Genomic DNA, 21,358 nt, shown 5'->3' on the forward strand with positions numbered 1-21,358 from the left:
GCGTGCTACTATGTATGAGATAAACTAATGCATAAAACATAAACACCTACAGTTGGAGGAGATGTCAGAGCATGATAAGAACGTATGACATATTAACCGGCTGTAAAGGATGTTTTAATCTTTCCCCCCAGAATTCATGCAGAAATAAAACAGAACAGCAGGTAGGATCCAACGCGTGCTCCACGCTATTTGTCGGTGCATTACTTCTTGAAAACGCAGCAGGATGATTAATGCGTGGTTATGAGAAAAGCGTGAAAAAAGCGGTTTACAACGCCGCGCTGAAGGCGATACATATGTAATACGTGTGTGTGGCAATATCCAAAACACAAGTCTGGCGTTGTTTGTGGTGAAAGCAAGCCGTCAAAACCCCGAAGCTACAGAGAAGCAGAAAATCGACCTTTCTGGGAAGGAGAAAACTGTGGATGTACAATGATATCTCCACGCACTGAAGTGTCTTCCCATCTCTCTCCGTATCACCTGCCTCCATGTGTACAAACCAACACGCATGAATGCGCACCCCGTGTGCACTCACGTCCTAATTCGAACATTATCTGGGCTCGCTGTGGGCAGCTTACTAGTCGTCCTTTGATGATAAGAAAGTGCGGAACAGTTTCTAATTTATCGCCGCCTCCAGGCCTTTTTTCCTTTTGTGCTATCAGTCACATAAGCCGCTGAGAGAAAAACATCCACGTCCTAATCCAGCATCGTTTCATCAACACGGCATCTTTCAGATAGCTCGGGTTAAAGGAAAAGAAGGGGGGAGAATAAAAAAATATATAAATAAAAAAAAATGCCATTGTTATTTAATAAGCATTAGGGAAGATTTCTGGGATGAGAAATGGATCTAATTTTGGGACTTCACGGTGTACTGCAGAACTTGTGTCTTGGGGATAGTGAGGATCTCTTGAATCACTGGTGTATGAAGATTAAACCGGACAAAGAGTTTTGGAGCCGGGGATGCTGATGTAATTCAGACTATAAATAGATGTTGGAACCAGCTTGGAGATGTTAACACTAGGGAGGGGGGGGGACGACGACGTTCAGGGACTTTTTTCCATGTTTGATGCTTTATCTGGAAAATAGTGTTTTTCATCTTTCAGTACATGGCTCATTATAAACAGCTTTTTTATGTATTAGTAAATTCAATAAAATATTTGATCGATAAAACTGCCTTTGGCAAACTACCTCACACTTCCAGTTATTGCAAAACGTATCAAGTTAATGTATGCCCCCCCCCCTCTTTGTCCCTATCTGGTGTGTGTTTAATTGCAGGAGTGGAGACAGGTGTGCAGGAGGGCGGGGCTACACACACTATCACAACCAAGCTGTTAATGAATTCCCCTTTTGGTTCAAACTTTCCTTCTCTCCCTCTGAATTCTGCCTTTGTGTTTCCCGGACGAGCTTCAACAGTGTCTGTGCTGTTGCTTCTGTAAACTCAAGTTGAACAAATAGTGACTTTTTAGGAGTAAACTCCAAAGGGGGCAACCTTTCAGAAGAGACCACGGCGGCTCAGATTCTTCTCGGAGTGAAACGACCTGGAAGTATCCGAGTGGCAGCCGTGATGAGAGCTGGTCAAATTCTTTAGCATTGTGACTTCTCCTTCACATCCTTCCTCAACCTCATGACGTTTCCCACTGAGGGCGAGGAAAAGTGGTTCGGGAAAGGAGATTATTTTGCCATGGCTGTAATCAAACGGGTTTCAAAAAATGACAAGTCTTTTTAAAGGTTCAAAGTTCATTCCTAACCTTTCAGCAAGTGAGAAAAACAATCTCACCCCTGGGTGTATTTAGTCTGTTTTGAATTCCAGCTTTTAAGCCAACTTGAGGGAGACACTCTTAAAGTGCTCGGAAAATAAATGCAAATTTTGAACATCTACATGAGAAAACTGATGAAGATCATGCGATATGATCAAGAACTCTGGAAAAAAGCTGCTACTAAATGGACCTTGTGCTTAAATTTTTTTTTTTTTTTTGAAGAAGAAGAAACAATTTAAATTTTACCCTCAGTGTTTCTTTAAACAACAAACAGGCCAAAAGTTAGAGTCCGTCTTCGTAAAGTGACGGTGAATATCGTGTCAAAGAGGCGTTTTTAACGTGAATCCATCCCCGTGATCCACACATCTGACGCCTGCTTCTTTTTCTTCCGCTCAAGTGAGTTATTACTCATACACAGCACAAGTGGTTCAAACTGCCCACACTGACCCACACTGCTGTCTGGGCAAGCTAACCTTATTCTGCTGTCCAATCTATCTCGGCCACAGTCGATACAAACGGTGATTTTTCACGGTCCTGGCAGGGGCAAATTAGTCTCCCAAACATACAGCAGCGCTGCTTAGACAGAGGAGGGAGAATTCATTGACTCTGTCCAAAAAGAGGATGGGAGATGGGGCTTGTTTTTTTATTTTTTCCCCCTTCTCTATAATACCAACTGCAACTGTGTCCTCCTGACAGACCTTACCAAGCTGCTCGCGCTGATAACACCGGCCTAGACAGACAACAATGAACAAACACTGCAGCCAATTACACAGGCTACGGATAGAAAACTAACGTTTAGGAAAACACAGCTGACCACAGCTCCACAGAGATGCCCCCAATCTCACATTAATTACATTTAGGATGTTTTTTTTTTTTTTTATAATGCATCACCAGTTAATCAGAAGAACTAAAATGAGATCCAGATGCATCCTGGGTGACGGGAACAGAGCCGTGTGCTGAACGGGGTGCTGCTCGGATCATATTTGTGTTTGTGCGTTTTAGTGTTTTGCTCTACATTTGCAGTGTGACTTGTTCTGAGCTGCTGGAGTGAATTAAATAGCTTCTTTTTTTATTTTTTACAGTGGCACTGCATTAAGTAGCAGAGCTGAATCACGCCGCCACCTTTTCTCTCAGAGCGCTACGGTTTTGAGATTTGCATTAAGCCTTCAGTTTTTTGTTTTTGTGTGTGTGTGTGTGTGTGAAAAGAACAGAATACCATTAGCGTAATTAGACTGTGTTTTTTCCAGAAAAATAAAAAGTTAAATAAATACAAAAATCCGGCTACAGCCGAGGTTAAACCACAAGACGAGTAATAAAAAAGCACCTTATTGTACGTACGTTTGAGCCCGGAGGAGGAGGATGATGTGGGAGGTCTGGATGATGAAGAGGAGGAAGAGGAAGATGTCTTGATGGGGAAGGAGGTCTTCCCGCGGCGGGAGGAGGGAGCGAGCACCCTGGAGCGTTTGAGGGGGATCACGGCTCTTGGTGGGGGGGCCACTCTGCCATGGTAGTCAAAAAGCCTCAAGAAAAAGAAAAACCTGTGTTACACCTCACGTCTTAAACTCACAGTCTTTTTAATAAAAGTCCTTTTTATAGCATTCAGAAAATGTCCATCTATAAGAACTAAAGTTTTTCTTTCTGTTTACTCCACCATGACCTCTTTCTAAAGCCTGTTATCTGTTCCCAGTATTGTATTTCAAGATGGATTTTCTATGGATTCCTCTTGGGTTCTTTCTCTCCAACAGCATACATAAAACAAAAGGTAGACATTACAGCTCAGCTCTACCAATACGCCTCTTTCTGTACAACTATCTGGGCCGTTACATGCGTGAAAATAATCCCAACACGCATCCCTTTTTATCCATTTTTTTATTTTTTTTTTTAAAGTGAAGAGGATGAAAAGAAGAAGGTGCTAAATGTCAAATGAAGGTGTCAAGCTTCAGCTGTGACAGCGGACGTCTTGTCACGGCTCTCAACAATGTTTGACATTTAGAAAATGCCTCGGCAGATAATCACTCTGATCACTGGCAGATGAATGAGAGAGAGACAACAAGTGTCCCTCACATCGCCGTGCTCGAGTAGCCTGCTCGGCGTGTTCAGCCATTTTGACAAGTTGACTGTTTGAAGGTGCCTCTGTGGGAAAGTAACGGAATCATATCTGACAGGGGGGAGACTTTTAATAAGGAAGAGTCAGTCAAAGTCTGAAGAGGAAAATCTACTGACCGTTCACTGAACCCCTTTATCCAATTAGGTTTTGTCCAATCATAGCTTAGTAATCATAACCAGACATGGCAGGCCTGTCAAGCGTTGGACTTCTCCAGATGTTGATGCACCGTACATGGCGGTAGTTAGCGTGAAACTCTGAATTTTAAAGCCTTTCCAAAACCAGAAACATGTCAACAAAAGCATAAAGAAGACGGACTGGATTTAACTGTATTTATCTAAGACGCATTAGTTAGCATGTCTGGCTAATCATACTATAGCACCCGCCAACTGTACCAAGCATTTTGTTAACCAAAAAAACAAGTGTAATATAACATGTGTGTATAAACTTAGATTATACTTCACTAACTAACACTAGCACCAACTAGCTGTGTATTGCAATAAGACAATGCTGTTTCTTTACTTCACTGTCTTCTACATGGACATGCAGCTTTAGCATTAGCTTGTCTTTTCACACAAAACCATGTTTGTAGCCGTCGGGTTCATATTTAAAAACCCCTTATTTATCATTTTTGCTTTTTTAAAAAAAGAAAGAAAAAGTAAAGTAAGCTGAAAACAGTTAAAAGCCAGAAACAGTGTTTTCAACCAACTCACAGGTGTTAGCTTAATTAGCTAGCTAGCTAGCTACAGCTGATAACATCTGCCAGTGACTTTTAAGTGATAAACCTGCAACATAAACGGCATTATGTGACGCCTGGGAATGCAAAGCCTGACGGGCAGTAATTAAGGAGGATGGGGGTTTAGCTCAGGGTCAGTTGTTTCCTTGTTAAATCCCAAATTTGATAACAAAATGACTGATACATACCTGCTGTAGAAATCATCCCTGTAGTACTCGTAATCAAATTCATAACCACTGTGAGAGAGACAAACAGAGAGACATGGAGACGCAGATAAAGAGAGGGCTGCAATAAGAGGAGCCATTTTGGATCCGTCAAAAGTAAACAGATCAGTTCCAGCCGTTCTGACTTGAACGGAAACCCTCCTTGTTTATGCCCAAAAGCTCACTGCAGGTTAAGCAGGAAGTCTGGCATGCAAAGACAACGGATCAACAAAGAAAATAAAAAAATAAAAAAAAGTTTGAGACGGGAGAGAAATCAGAGAATGAAAGGAAAGAAAAATCTTGTCTCAGGCCCTGGAGAGTAAAATCAATGTTAAGTATCACGCTCAGGATGGCAAGTCATTTAGGATTCAGAGAGAGGAATAAAATAAAGAGACGAGGAGACAAGAAGGAGCTGTTTTGAAATGTTGCTATTCTCACAGGAATTTTAATTAGGATTAATGTATTACTATTTCAATTTGGAGAAGTGTAGTGTTGGTTTTTGCCTCTCCTCTTCCTGTTCCATAATTACCATATTACATCCTGACTGTTTTCAGCCGCAGCTATAAAATGCAAATTAGGTTTTATAATAACACAATGCACAAACTAATAAATTAGTAAAATAAGACGTGCAACAAACCAACAACTCAGAAAGGAGCAAATTGGTTGTAATATAAACTTCGCCAATGGACAAACTATCAGCCGATACAGGAAAGTGTCCCAGTGAATAGAAAAACATGCCTGGCCCTCTGTCACATTAGACTTCAGTAAACAAGCGCCGCTTTGATCTGTTCGTGACCAGCAGATGTGTACGGGCCAGAAAATCAGGGTCATGCTTAATGATGCTTATAACAACAGCAACTCCTTTGAGCTTTCCAGGCCTGTGCGGAACAAACTCCAGTCAAGGCTGGGGAATGTGGAGAGCTTTAAAAACTCAATTAGAAATTCAAGGTTCAAAAGGAAGGAGGGGGGGGGGGGGGTAGAAAAAAGAAAAAAGACAGAACATAATAGAAATCCTCGTATTCTAAATATTACTCCACATTTACATCAGCGGGAGCAGCAGGATTTGAAAGAGAGTTAATATTTATGACGAGCGGCACACCTTTTGCGTGTGAAGCAGTGTGCGGTGAGGAGGAGGAGGAGGAGGAGGAGGAGGAGGAGGAGGAGGAGGAGACATCTTACCTGTAGACGGCGGAGAGCGGCCGTTTGGAGCCGGCTTTGGGCCTGTATGGTTTGGGCTCGCCTGCCATGTTTATGTCTGCAAAACCAGACACAGAGAAAAACACTTGTCAGTCATTTATTGCACCACAGCGAACAGTGTTTGCGTAAATCATTCATAAATAAAAGACTTATTATAAGTAAGACCTCATTTTAATTTTTTTTAACAACTATAAATCCTCATATTAATAATATTATGGAAGCAAAGAGAGGCCGTGTTCATTTGAGTTTTATAAGCAACCGAATGCCAAATTGTAAATGTAAATTGTGATGAAGTTTTAAATACCACTGAATTTTGTGTTGAATTATTTTTTACTTTTAAAATCATCTGAATTAATGTTTTAAATTCTCCTCTTTAAACTTTCTTCTGAGGTTAATTCAACTTTTGCAATTTCAAAAACTTGAATCCAGTCTGAATATCTTACTGAATATGAACACTCAACGTGAATTTAGTTGCTTTATTTTATTTATTTCAATCTCAAAAAGAAAAGAGCTTAAAAAAGGTCATAACATCAAGTATCCACTTGTGGTTAACATTCACAAAAAGTATTCAGTTAATTCCCTACAATACAAAACACTCTTGTTATGACCATCTATGAAATGTGAAGTATTCCCTTGTTAGATTTATACATTATATGAGATTGAACCTCAAGTTCAACATGTCTTTGTTGATGAATGTTTCATAACACACTTTACCCACATGAAAATATCCTTAATCATGTGCTACAAGTACAACAGCTCTGTTATATGCAGTAATTCATACTTAAAAATCAGAAAACATATTCATTAAACACTTTTGTGTGAGATTAAATGTAAGAATTTCTATTGATTCTTAAATATTCTGTACTGAACTTCACCCATATGAGGTGTGTTAGAGGATTTCATTCAATGCATATCAGCACCAATGTTTTCCACACCGCTGTGTAACCTCCAATCATTCAAATCCCAAGAACTGTGTCATTGACAGCAAAACAAAGTCCCCCTCTTCAGAAATCCTCGCACGGCGCAACGGCTCATGATGCTAGTGATGGTTCAGCGTACAGCTCAAAGCGCTGCCTGAACACAAGGCAGCATGAAAGCACTATTTCATAAAGAGAGTGAAAAAGCGACGGAAGTTCTGTGCTATTTGCTCAGCAGAACTGAACTCTATGTTTTTCATGCAACCCTTTTTAAATGCGCAATACTCAAAGCTACAGTAAAATACTGTGGGACACATTCACTAAGGTGCATTGCAAGGAGCCAATTTTTCTCAGGCAAGACAGGAGACCTTGTTATTGTGCACAGGAAAGATTACAGAATTAATTTCTTGTTGCGAGGCAGGAGAAAATCCTTGAAAATATAAAAACAATGAAAAAGGAATAAGAATAATAAAGAAACTCCAACAAAAACTGGATGTTAGAGGAGCTCTGATTTACAGCCAGCTGTTTTTTCATGTTAAAAAGCAAAAAAAGAGAAAAATGTTACCATCAGGTGTACAGTTTTGTGATCGAGCCAGTGATGCAGACTTTTTCAAAATTGCTATCTGTGCATTGCCAAGGTTGTTGCAAGGTCCTTGTATTTTGTGCACAGTCTGAGTGGCTGCTGGGAGAGGAGCCAGGGGGTCAAAAATATGCACCCGGTCCAAAATAAAACACTCAAGCGCCGAGGAAAAACAGTCCAGGAACTTTATGGACGCAGACATTAAGAACATTTTTGCATAGTCTGACCAAAAGCACTAAAATCCCATCATCTGCTTTTTTTATTTTTATATCTTTGAATCACAACCTTCTGCATGATCTAAGCATCTGCAGAAAGGCCGTTTAATAACCAGCAGGATAAAAAAGTTTAAGACCGAGAACAATGCACCAATCAACAAGGTGCCCCTGAGAGAACGAAGCCAAACCTCCTCGGTGTCGCAAAGTCGCTCTGAATAAGAGCTGCGGCTAAGTGCCTCGTATGTGCACAGATCACTTTAAAGGCACTCTCTGACAAATTGTTTTTTTTTTTTTTTTTTGCATGCAGCCATGGTCTCAGTATCATTTTGCCCCTTTCAGCAATACACACTTGCTTAAATAATTTATGCCCCCCCCCTCCTCGCCCCTCAACACCAAACAAGTGGAAGCGCCCCAATCCCTGGGAGTGGAATTGCACAGGGGTAAAAATAAGCTGCTGGCAAACTCCTGCCTCCTTCTCCCAGTGGCTGCTCTCATGAGAAATAGGATTATACCCTGGTCTGTTTGTGTACTACCTACTTAGACATGCTGAAACATAGACTTTTTACGCAGAGCTGCATGACCAAATGAGCGTGCGTGTGTAAGTGTGTGTGTGTGTGTGTGTGTGTTTGTCTTGAGAGAGGAGGTCGGGACTGACCATGATGCTGACTGATGGGATAATTATTATTTTGCTCATCAACCTGAATGTTTACTTAGAGATAGGAGGACCAAACCTTTTTTAATTAGCTTGCAACATCCCAACGGACAATTCATCTCTGAGCCACGGTGCTACTGTGGTTCATGTACTGGACTCAGCCCACTTTGAAGCTGTCGGGATAACACACACATTTTGTTTTTTCTCTCAGTTCAGATTGTTCAGTTGAGGTGGGTGAGCCACATAAATCCTGACGCATCGTGTTTGCTCTTTCACTCAGTTAGCTGAGGAAGGCCTAACCGCAATGAATATATGTAAAACAGCACCTGCTGGCATTCACTGCCTCAGCACTAATCTAAACTCCATAAACATGTTTTTCTCAGATGAAAGTAATAAAGAAATTTAAAGTACCTTTTTTAATTTATTTATTTTTATTTTGTTTGTTTGTTTGCAGCCTTGGTACATGGCTCCTTCAAAACTCTGAACACTACTTTACATGAGATTCTACAGGCAGCGGTGGAGAGCGCTCCACAATGGGCTTGTTTTTCACACCATCCTCACTCGTGTTTGTGTGGGAAAAAGGTCTGTGTGCAGCACTAAAGACTGCGTTTAGTTTGTGTACGTGAGTTATTCCTCTGTTTTGCCTTCGGCTTGCACCCATTGGTTGGAGCTTGCTCAATATGCAGCTGGAGCTCTCCGTGGTGCTGAACAAGTTACAAAAGGTTCTTGAGGTCTGTTGCACTGCTCTGTCTGGGCAGCGAATAAAACACCAAAAAGGGGCTCGACCTTGCAGCTGCGTGAACATACACTCGATGCTGTTTTGAATTTTGCAGTCCTGAAAAATTATTTATAGCTTTTTCAGCTCCTATGTATATATATATATTTTTTTTTTATTTTTTCTTTGTCACAGCGAATGCAGTGCTGCCTATCTGGTCTGTCTATAGATAGTGAAACAAACACAACCCAGGTAGGAGTAAATATTTAAGGTAAGAATGTTAGTGGCTGAGGAATTGGGAGAAAATAAATTGTTCTGGAGGTAAATTACGATGGAAAGATTGAGGCACGGAGGAATAAGTAATCACTGAAGACAAACCTGTGTTTCCTCTGTCAAAAAAAACAAGGATCCGTGACTCCCCGAAGGAACCTGCCCATGTGTTTTATTGGTCTCATTTGTTGCCTTACATCTCTGTCTCCCTCACACTGCTCGTGCTCATGCTTCCTGTTCTGCCCTCGGCCTCACCCTATCCCTCAACGTCTCTTTCTCTATCTCCAGCCGCCTCTCTTCCCCTCCCTCAATCTCCCCCCCCCCTTCCCTCGTGCGTGCACTCACACACGACGATATCTAACCCCACCTCGCCATCCGTCACTCTCCCCCACATCCCGTATTTCCTCCTGTGTCTCAGTGCGTGCCGAGGAAGCTCATTATGAGACATTTCACTGCAGAGCGTCACCTGTGGGGCCTTTTCTATTTGACACCTGTGCCGCCCATGAAAGCTTTGCAAGTCTTATTCCTCCCCTCCTTTCATTAGTAAGGGATGAATAACAGCAGAGCAATGGCAGTCGAGGCTTTGAATAAATCAAGGCCGTAAACTGAGCCATATGGTAACATATTGCTGGGGAATCACTGGGATGAAAAAGTACTCTTGTGAAAATCAACAGGACCCCAAAAACATAAGGAGAGGGAACAGGAAGACCCTCATATTCCTGGAAGGAATATGAATGAACTACTGAGGCAAGAACAAAACCTGCTAAAGTCACAACAAATCAGACTCTAATCTTTCTGCCTCCGTGTCTCTTCCTGAAAGAGACGGTCTACCATCTCAGACACAGGAGGGAAAACCAGCTAATAGCCCCGGGCTTCAGAGGAGTGCTATGAGGCATGGGTAGCGGGGGTCACCGCAAGGTCAGGAAGAGGGAGAGAAGGATAGATTGTGTCTCGGTGAGCCAAAAAACCTCTTTGTATTAGTGTGGGGAGAGTGTTGGAAGATGGACAGGAGGGCAGATGCCTTTAAAAAGTATTTCTCCTGCAAGCCGGAGCTGCCACCCGCCATAACTCCGCTGGAGTGCTGATAAATCCAATCCCTCGGCTTTCAGCGGCTAATTCTGCATCAGGCTATTGTCTAAACAGTCGGCAAGCTACGTCAATCAAATATCGTCAGTCATGATCGAGATAAACAATGATTCAAACTGCATTCTTCACTAAAAAAACAAAAAACAGGCTTCGTACCATTTTACATCTAGAGCAGAAATCAAACCCCACAAGTGACTCATGCCCTCATTTTGAATTGCACCAGCTGTAAGGCTGCAAACGCACCAAAAGCAGTAATTTGCATGTCAAACTACCTTGCTTCTATGTCAAATTTCCTCAGCAACGGAAAACATAGCAACCGAGCCACAGTCCTTTTTTTGGGTTTTTTTTTTGCTGCTGCAAATGACCTGTTTGGATGCCTGCTGTGGTGCAGCACACAGGCTGTAATTGACAAAACAATTGTTGTGAGTCAGTTATCACCTTTAATGTGTCTGGGCCCTCACACAGAGGCTGCAAATAAACAGGGAGGCATTCAGTCTGTTCTTTAGGGACACGAGGCTTCCTAGATACATACCAATTACTAGCTGTTGTAGTGGATCATGGTGATTTCTTTGATATATCTTTTGAGAGGAGACATCGATAATGAGTCAGTGGTGCATTTTAGGAATAACAACTGGCTATTTTTAGAACATTTTGAGATACTATTAGAGTTGTGCGGTAAGCTGGAAAATACTGCAGGGATCCAGGAGTATAAATCCTGTTTATTTATGCATCGACAGGGTTGGGTGACTGGCAGTTGGAGCACTTCCAAGCCTTCGATGGGCTTTAACAGAAGAGCAGTGACAACGACAGTGTGTTGATATGTTTACCATCTTAATTTGTTGATGTTGGCAGGCTATCATTTGCCAATTAACACTGAAATTGGAATACAGCTGAGGCTGATGGGGGCGTCATTAGTTGCAGACCTGGTCATGAAAAAAAAATAAATTGTTGAGCAAATTTCAAATTTTGATCTGATGATGCTGCCAGACAAAAAGTCAGGGGATGATCAGGGGCACTTGAATATATTCAAATTTCATGGCAATCCGTCCAATAGTTGTCGAGACATTTCATTTCAAGGGCCGGCCTCATGCAGGCGCCGGAGGGAAAGTCAAGACAGCGTGAAAGCTGTTAGGATAAACTCACTGAGAACCAGGAATCTCTGCACGTTCATCCAGTAGGTGTTGAGCTATTCCACTAGAGCAATGCTGCCGACGTGGCTGAAGACACAATCTGCAGCTCTGATGAATTTCCTTTAAGATTCTGGGTCAATTTTTGGAAGAATTCAGCAACAATGGTGCAGTGTTTTGGTCCCAGCTGCTGCATCAAAGCTTAATTCACTACAGCTCCGACTTGCACCTCTGACTCACTTCTTCTGTAAAGTAACAGTGGGCAAAGCTCATGGATATTGTGTATCATGGATTTCTCAGAGACAAAGCTGATGTTAAAAATGGAGGGACATGACATAAACATTTTAGTATCATTACATTATCCAAGCCCACATGTTTCTATGTTGATGATATTCAAAGAAATTTCACTTAAAGCATCGTGATCCGTGCCAAAGGCATCAAACCTGTGATATTTAATTTATAGGGCAGTCTTCCTAACCTAGAACATCCTGCCACCATCAAAGCACAAAAAGTCCTTTATCCTCCTGATTACATAAAAAAGCTGCGGCGTCTCCTTTTCCAGTCGTATCGCAGACGAGCAGCACAGCGACCAGGTGAATGCAATAAACAACGAACCGGCGAAGACCTTCAAGGAATGAGAAATGTGCTCTTTTCTTTTTTCCAAAAACAGAGGGAACCTCTCGACAGACCAGCGCTGATGGCTCTACAACACATTCGTCACTTCTTTTCCCTTAGCGTGTTCTTTCATTTAATTCTCGTCCAAACACCCAACTGTCTATTTGATGAGATAAACATTAAAAAGGCAAAGGCAGGGGTGTGTGTGTGTGTGTGTGTGTGTGTGAGGGTGATGGACGCGGAGGGAGCTGCCGATCATCTCCTCATGGAATGAGAAACTCCGACGGGCGCCAATCTCCCCGACGTCTTAATTAATTGAACAAAGTAACTAATCATGCAAATTGTTCCTCAGCAGGAGAGACATGAGCAGAGAGACGGGGAGAGAGCGAAGGAGCTGAATCATGCAGGTGATGGACGTGCAGAAGGGACAGGTAGGGGATGTGTTAGGGGAATGGATCTCCAACTCCAGCTTCGTCTTGGTTGCCTTTTTGACGTGAACCCCTCGCTGAATTGTGAATCAGGACAGGTCTGCCGAGGGAGGCAGAAGGTCTGAGATGAAGGAAATGCCGCATCTAATACTAAACACCGTACATCATGTCCCGGAGGCGAGACCCTGGCTGGTGCGGGCCTCATAAAACGCCAGATATACCTTTCATCTCTCCACCTCTGACATATTTCCTCGGACTGATAAAGGCCATATTGCAGGTGTAGACTCGACAAGTTAATTGACAGATTTCCACAAAATCTCAGAGTGAATTACAATCAAATATGCCATCACAGCCGACTCTTACCGAGCGCCGACAGGTTTTCATTTTTCACAAAGGCCTTGCCGCTCCTCGCTGAATCAGACCTCACATTTCATTCACTTCACTCCCAGACATTAGCCTTGTTCTTACTTCCCTGTACCTGAGGAGCCCTCAATCAAGGCCTGAAGGCACTGCGGCCCCTTCAGAGTGAAATGAGCGCTCACCTCTTCCTGTATCTGCGCTGGGACTTTGCAAGCGGCTTGTTTACGGACGACCTCAACAACATGAGTCGCAGCAGGCTAACGCTGTTGTCTAATTACATGGGGGGGCGGGGGAGGGGTGAAAGGAAAAAAAAAAAAAGAGTGGCGAGGAGACGGGGCGATCTGCATATCAAAGGTGTTGTTCTATGAACCTTTGAAGATCAAACATCAGGAGAACCATGACTCAAAGTTCAAGGTGAGGTGAGCCGGATCTATACATTTTTCTGTTTGAATCCACATATTTTAGCTGACACGTATTCTTTCGCATCAAGTTACCGCAAACTTTAGTTTTTTTTAAATTTCTGACTAACTTCTGGCTGAATGACACAACGAGACTGTGTATACTGTCAGACTTTATCCCCCCCACCCTCCCAGCAAACATGTGAGCCAAAGTAACTATCCCTTTTTAAAATCCCTGGTTGAGCAGAACTGCTTTATGGAGATTTCTTTGTGATTTTTGCATCAGTGTGATGAAGTACTTTGATTTCTCGGGCATTTAATTTGCCTGGATTCGCAAAAACAGACCGCTTTTATCCACTAACAATTTCTCGGTCCATTTTCCAAGAAACGTCAATTCATACTAATCTTGTGATATTAAAAAAAAAAAAAAATACCTTCGACATGAAAAGATTAGACAGCTGGATCCGACTTCCTGAAACATGAGGGTTTGATGCTTTTAGTTTTGGACAAAAAATGAGCAAATTTGGGGTTTTTACTATTTTATAGTCAAACAATTAATCGATAATGAGAATAATCACTAGCTGTTACTGTGTTGACAGAGGCACAGTGACATGATACAGTCACATTACATGTTGTGCATTATGATTTACACTTGCAGAGCACAAACGAGTACAAGCTCTTCATTCCTGAACCTTCACAACTTTCAAGGTGACACAAGCTCCAGCAGACCGGTGTTGAACGGTGGATTGCTTCTCTACTCTTAAATTCAGACCAGAGTTCACTAAACAGCCATTTTATTATATATGACAACGACAGACCATCACAAAACTGGAGCATCTCTCTCTCTCACTGTGTAAACACTCGAGTGTGACTTCCAGTCTGCCCGGTCTGCCTCGCTGCCTTTCTCTGCAGCTCCACGGACCAAACTCCAAGGGGGATCAGCTCATATATAATCCTCCGAGCCCTTCAGGCACCGGCAGCACAGATAAAGGCATGGCATCGGTTTGAGATCACGTCCCTCTGTGTGACCTGTAAAACCCAGTGAGCTGTCTCACGCGAGTCAACAGTGATACACTTCAAAAAGCAGGCGATTAGAGCGGCTGGACGGATGAACATGGGAAGCTTAGTGGCGGGGAGCCGGGCATGAAAACAAACACAGAGCGGCCAGTCGCAAAAGAAATAAAAAAAAAAAAACATTTAGCATTTAGAACAAGTTTCTCCTCTGAGAATCAGCCATGACAACCGTCGATAATCAGGTTATCACCATCGACTTTCCTCCTCTGCTAAAAATAGGGCCCCTTTATTTTTTTTATTTTTTTGTGGCTCTTAAAGTGTTGAACCTACAACAGAAATCTTTGACTTGTTCTGACATCATGCTGCTTCCAAATTCCCACTTGCACATTTATATTTAATTTAAAGCAGGAAATAAAGAGAATCACTGATTGAGGGGAAATTTTGACAGGCGTACCGGCGGCCCTGGCTATATGCATGAAAACATGAACCTGTGTCACTCATCGCCTGCGCAGACGCGTAGCAGAAGCTCCGTGGTTGGAAGAGGGAAAGAGCAAGATGTTACAGTTTCTCTAATTATTTCAATGTGCCTGCCATGACATTTGACAGACGTTAATTTCACCATTCTTCAGACTCTGGTGCGCCGCCGCAGTCACATCAGTCGACTGTGCACATTAGATCCAATATTAATACACGCCATTCACCAAAGCCTGTTGCTCTAAATATTCTTCTTCTTCACGATAAGAACAAAAAACATCTGCCATTTTGCAACAAACCCCCCCCCCCCGAAAAAGCTTATTGCACACAGGAACGTGGATAACAAGGTGTCATTTACTTGTGAGTGTTTGGTGATGTCTCTGTGCGTCGGTGCTCGTATACATGCGCAGATGTCACTCTGTGTGTGTGTGTGTGTGTGTGTGTGTGTGTGTGTGTGTGTGTGTGTGTGTGTTTGTCTGTACATCACATTGATTGCTGCTTCTCCTGGCAACAGTCCAAACAGCCTTTGCTCTACTAAACGCGAGTGGAGCTGCTGGTGGGAGAGACGAGGACTCTGTGGGGAGGGTGAGGGAGGGGGAGGGTGAGGGTGAGGGAGGGTGAGGGTGAGGGAGGGTGAGGGTGAGGGGGAAGGGGGCGACATCTTGTGACAACTCTGTCACATTATTTCATCATCGATGGCGGAGCCTCATTAGGTCCTTTTTTCTGACAGATGAGATCACATCTGCAGGAGAGGGTGAAGTGCGATGCGTTAGATTGTCCGAGTAAAAAACAAAAACAAAAAGTGTGAAGCCTTGGTGCATTTTTAATCTGTAGCAACTGCAGCTAAAGTCTCCTGAACAGATTATATTCTGTAATTCTGTGTCACCGAACAGAAGCAAGCAGCGGACTCTTAACAGCTCCGGCAAAGATTGTGTTGCACATGATTTGTATTCCTTCCCATGGACATGCAAACTGAAATTTTGGGCAAAATGGAGCTAAGCTGAAAAGAAGTCTAGTCTGCGAGGCAGAGACACACACACACACACACACACACACACACAGAGCTACTCTTCACACTCGCACACACACAACTGCCCTTGACACATGGCTTGAGATACATGGAGGACATCTGACAGAAGATGTAACAGCCTGCCTCTTGTGCCCCCCCTCTCCCTCCCTCCCTCCCTCCCTTAACCATCAGCAGCACAACACACACACACACACACACACACACACGCACGCACACACAACCATAAAGTAACATCTGCAGCACAGAAACGCACATTTATCTGTCATGCGCTGCAGCTTTCAATCACAGCACAAATTGCAACTGAAACAAGAGCTGCCGAGGCCGAGACGTGGAGAGCAGAAAAACCAAAAATAAAACAAGAAGAAGAAAAAGCTGCAGACAACTCTGAAAGAAGTTTCTTTTTGTATGATCAATTTTCATTACCAGGCTTCAAAGTCTTCCTTTGTCTGAAGATGAAACTGAACACGGACAAACATACAAAACACAGACACACACACACACACAGACACACACAGACACACACACACACACACAGACACACACACACACACACACACACACACACACACACACACACAGAGAGAGAGTAAGTCTCGGTGGTGCAGAGGGCTGGAACCCCATTTGATCTCCAAAGATTCCTGAGCTGCAAAATCTTAAATATTTATGGACTTCAACTGAAACACTCGTGCTAAGCTCAGACTCACAAGAAAGAAGCCGAGATGTTTTTCCTCTTTCCCTTAATGAAATTAATCACAATAGACGACCCCACAATTATGTTCACCTCTCTGATGAAGAACAAAGAGGAGAGCGCACAGATAAATTTCCCACACCACACAAGGGATGTGTTTACACAGCAGCTTCCTAACAACTAAAGAGACCTCTTCCCCCGATTCATCCCTTTCTAATGAATACACAATCACAATCTATAAAAGCCGTGACATGGCTACCACATCTATGCAGCACGGTTACAGAGAACATCTCGAAAATAAAGAGCTGCTGGTGCCAGGAAATAAATAATAAATCGCGATAGTCTCAGACGAACTCTTCCCAAAAGTTACACCTACACAGAAGCCTCCTCACGGTTATGTCACTCACACATCCATCGTTTCGAACATTGCTGAATCTGCAGATGCAGACCTTCTGTAGGAGTGAAATTTCACCCGTCAGTAAAAGGTATTCATCCTGCACTTCTTCACTACTTTTGTGTGATCACTTATTGAAGCCACCAGTGTTTGACAGCGCTGGTCCTTAAGACTAAAATGAGGCTCTAAATCTGCAGCGAACGTTCCTGCACAAAAGGTCCAGATGAGTCCAGACGACATGAGAGGCAACCTTTCAGCGCAGAGCGTTAGCAACACTCAACAACCGTAGTTTTCTCATTACTGACAGATATCTCTTTTTAAAAAAAAAAAAAAAAAAGGCTTAGCTTTTCTAATGAAACACCTCTGTGTCAACTCAGGCCACTGGCAGTCTCTTTCTGTCTCTGAGGAGTAAAAACTGGCAGACGAAATACAGAACAATCTCTTTAATGAGCTCGACATCTTCACCAATTTGAGCCTCATTGCTTTGTTACCCCCCCCGCCCCCCCCCCCTTCGCTCTTCGGCAGAGGACTTCCTGGATTTCTCCTCCTGCTCTGTCTCTTGACACTGACTCCTCTGTGCTCAGCGTCCAAATATGGCTTTCCACCTTCTCTATGTACGAGCTTGCAGCTACATCCAGAGAGGCATGCAGCTTGATCTACCTGTAGGTTATGCAGATATGCAAATTAAAAAAGGAGACAGGAAGGGGGAAAACGCACCTGCAGAATGTTGTTTTGACAACAAGTTTAAAGTCTAATTAGCAAGCCGCTAATTTTACATTACTCGTTGAGAGATGTCTAATCTTTCCAGTTTCTTAATTGCTTTTTAATCTGAGCTAAAAACAGTAAAGCAGAATTGCTCTGTGGCATATTCATAGAGTCTAATGCCAATATGTTTGAGAGACTGGAGCCTGTTAGATTGAGCTGCATAATTCCATCCATATCACGCTGTTATAAAGCTGCAACTAATGACTTTAATTTTAATCATCAGTTAATCTTCTGATCAGTTTCTGGATTAATTGATAAATCTTATCTTTATTTGGGGGTAGAAAATGAATTTTTCACAGTCCTAATTAGCATAAATGCAAAAAAAAAAAAATTCATCTTTTAATCATTTGTTTTGTCTGACCCAGAATCCATAACCCAAAGATATCCCACACCAGATAATGAAAAGTCCAACGTTTCCACACAATTAAGAAGCTTGAACTAGGTAATGTTTGAAAAATGTCCGAGTAAACATTTCATTAATTACCCAAACAGTTGCCCAACTAATTGATTAATCGACTAATTAACTCCTCCTTTGCATCTCTATATTGTCATCTCAATTTTGGTGGACTGATTGCTGCATTAGTTAAGACTTAACGCTGTCAATCAGCACATGAAGTGAAGTTAATTAAAGGAGATTGCGCTGTGGATTCACCACACAAATCTAATGTGTGTGTGTGTGTGTGCGTGTGTGTGTGTGTGCGTGTGACACAACAGCAGCAGCACTTTGCAGAACATCCAGTATTTGTTCGGGAATAAACGTTTCTAAGCTCATAAATCAGTGTGAACTGAACCCGGAATGACTGTTTACATTATTAATAGCAACCTCACAGCCGAGATAAGTCAACACATTCCATGATAATGTATGCTAACTCCAGCAGAATGAATATATTACCACAGACAACAGAGCAGGTGCGAGCAATGCTTTCCCGTCTAACTGCTTCATGCAAAAAATAAATAAATAACATTTAAAAAATATAGGCCTAAATATACACATACATATATATATATATATATATATATAAATAATAAAAATCAGCTAGTGCGCAGCAGTTGACTTGACTTCCTAATAGTCGGCTATAGAGTTACCCATTTAAAGAATAAATACAACACGACAGACAAGATTAACTTTGACAACCTTTTTAACTGCGTGTGTCTGCGTGAAACCATCTTTCATTCCGCAGATTGTAACAACTTAAAATAGGCCTCCTGCACCCGGTTTAAAGCGACCCGGGTTCATCTTGGCATGCACGAAACCCCCCCCCCCCCCCCCCCAAAAAAAAAACCAAACAAAAAAAACAACAGCAGCAGCTCAACATTTGCAACTTGTGTCTCCACCAGCGTGAAGACAATGCCCGAGAAGCGGAGATAAACGACGCCGTGTAAACTTACATCGATGATTGCGACGCTTCCCCTTGTACATGGTCATTATGTACGGGTCCAGCTTTGCGCTCTTTCAGATCCTCTTTCAGGTGCCAGAGAGCGAGAGAGCGCGAGAGAGAGAGAGAGAGAGAGAGAGAGAGAGAGATAGATAGATAGATAGGGGGGAGACAGGCGGAGAGCGTCGGGACTTCGTGCGAGCGGAGATACTTTCTGACTAGAAATAAAATTAGTCCTTCAGACGGAGGATCGGAGGCGCTGCTTGAGCGAGGATCATACCATGCTCAGAGACGGGAGAGGGGGGAGGGAAGAGGGGGCGTGAGGGGGAGCGTGGGGGTGGGAAGGGAAGGGAAGGGAAGGGAAGGGGGTGGGGGTACAGTGCATCTCATCCACACACACACACACACACACACACACACACACACACACACACATATCAGTTCAGTACCAATCACGAAAATAGGGGACAAAAATGAGGAAAAGAGGAATATGAGTTTACAAAATAACTCTGCAACAAATACCATCTTCCCTCAGTTTGTGTTGCTTTTAGAAAAATCTCTGTTTTGATTCTTTCTCCTCAATTTTACCTCATTAATTTAATTTTAACATCTACAATCATTCACATATACAGGTTGTTTTGGCTACTTCCTGTATACCTATATCTGTTAAATAGTCTAGTGGAGAAAAGAACAATGCTATGCTATGCTATGCTAAAATGTATGACATTAATCTATAGGTTAATTTTTGGAGGATGTGTGCTACATGCAACTCACTCTTTTACTACATTTGTCAATGCTTCACAGATTTAAGAGCAAGTTTCAACCTGCTTGCTCATTTAAATCAGTAGAAGAGTGTACAGCTATGCTAGCACGTTGCTATGCTAGCTGTGGTGCTCGGAGCTAAATGCCAACGCTAGCATGACGACGCTCAATCATGACGATGCTAAATGGTTTAAAGGGGATATTTGCTACAAGAGTCGGTGTTGCCTCTGGAGACAGCTGTTGGCGATTTAAAGGAATGAGCTACAAAAAGCTCCATTTTAATATTTACTATGTTCTGCATCTTAGCATAGCGTGCTAGCATGCTAATATTAAACACAAAGTGCAGCTGAGGTGGACTGGAATGGTGCCACGAAAGTATTGGATGAATTTAAATTCTGACCTTTATGATGGCACTAAATGAAAAGTTAAGGGGATCTCCAAAGTTGTTACAGTCCAAGTCTGTCTCAAGTCAGTCTCAATATTTGACAGATTGCTGTGATAAATAAAAGCCTCAAAAGTCAACCTCATGGTGGCGCTCGAGGAAAAGTCAGGGCATCGCCAGAGTCATAAGATTCATCCTGTGGCCACCATTACAGTTAAAATGTATAAAATGTCAAAGAAATCCATCCAATAGTTGTTGAGACATTTCAGTCTGGATCAAAATGGTGGACTGAATGACCGCTACAGGAGCTAGAAATGCACAGTGAATTGTCATTTTGTCCTCCAAATGTTTGCATCATCAAAAATGCTTCAAATGTATTAAATTTTTATTTGTATAGCGCCAATTCACAACATGTGTTATCTCTTCAGTCCACTGGGAATAAGTTACACTCAGATTCATTCACAGTACACGCCTCGTTTCCTTGTGATTTCCTGTCACTTCAACCTTTTGAAGGACTTCAAAACCCTGAAATCGAGTACTGTCTGTGACCTTCAAGGTGACACTGTTCCTTCCTATAGTTCACACTATAAAGCAGCTGCTTTCTGTATTTCTTTTCCTTTCTGTAAGACGAGGAGGTTGGCATCCAGCAGCTAACCACTCCCCGCTGTATATTGACATTGGCATAAAAATAATATCCCACTCCTTCCACAACCTCTGGGCACACTTCAGTAAAGGTGCATCTCATCTCACTTGCAAAGGGGATTGTGTTGCTAGGGAGACGAGGATACGGAAGCAGCCTGTATGCTGATTTTGTGCGATTCATTCCACTACATTATTACATTATTGTTGTGTGGGTTGAATAACAACATTTCTTTTGGGGGGGGGGGGGGCTGAATTGTGCGGAGGAAACTAACAACTGAAAGCCAACTGCATGGAAGTAGCAGGAATTCAAATCAATACCGCTCTCCTCTGGAACTGCTGCCGCTCTCACATGCTGCAGAATAACAAATGGTCCTCTTTATGTTTTTACTCTGAAACTTAGAAAAGATAAAAATCCCTCAGTGGATTTTTTGTGAAAATGGCCGAATCGAATAAATCGATGCAGCAGATATGATC

General features: G+C 42.5%; 1 protein-coding gene across 3 annotated transcripts in view; it reads right to left on the bottom strand.

Moving 5' to 3' along the window:
* Positions 1-21,358, bottom strand: part of LOC130161182 (RNA-binding Raly-like protein) — an 89,380-nt gene that overhangs the window by 11,472 nt on the left and 56,550 nt on the right. For all 3 annotated transcript variants that reach the window (XM_056364249.1, XM_056364250.1, XM_056364248.1), the window contains exons 3-5: positions 5,977-6,052; positions 4,783-4,830; positions 3,093-3,274 (exon numbers count right to left, since the gene is read on the bottom strand). In XM_056364249.1, the coding sequence (XP_056220224.1) occupies positions 3,093-3,274; positions 4,783-4,830; positions 5,977-6,052 (306 nt within the window). The remainder of the gene's footprint in view (positions 1-3,092; positions 3,275-4,782; positions 4,831-5,976; positions 6,053-21,358) is intronic.

The sequence above is a fragment of the Seriola aureovittata genome, chromosome 20 (assembly GCF_021018895.1).
Source record: "Seriola aureovittata isolate HTS-2021-v1 ecotype China chromosome 20, ASM2101889v1, whole genome shotgun sequence".
Lineage (NCBI taxonomy): Eukaryota > Metazoa > Chordata > Actinopteri > Carangiformes > Carangidae > Seriola > Seriola aureovittata.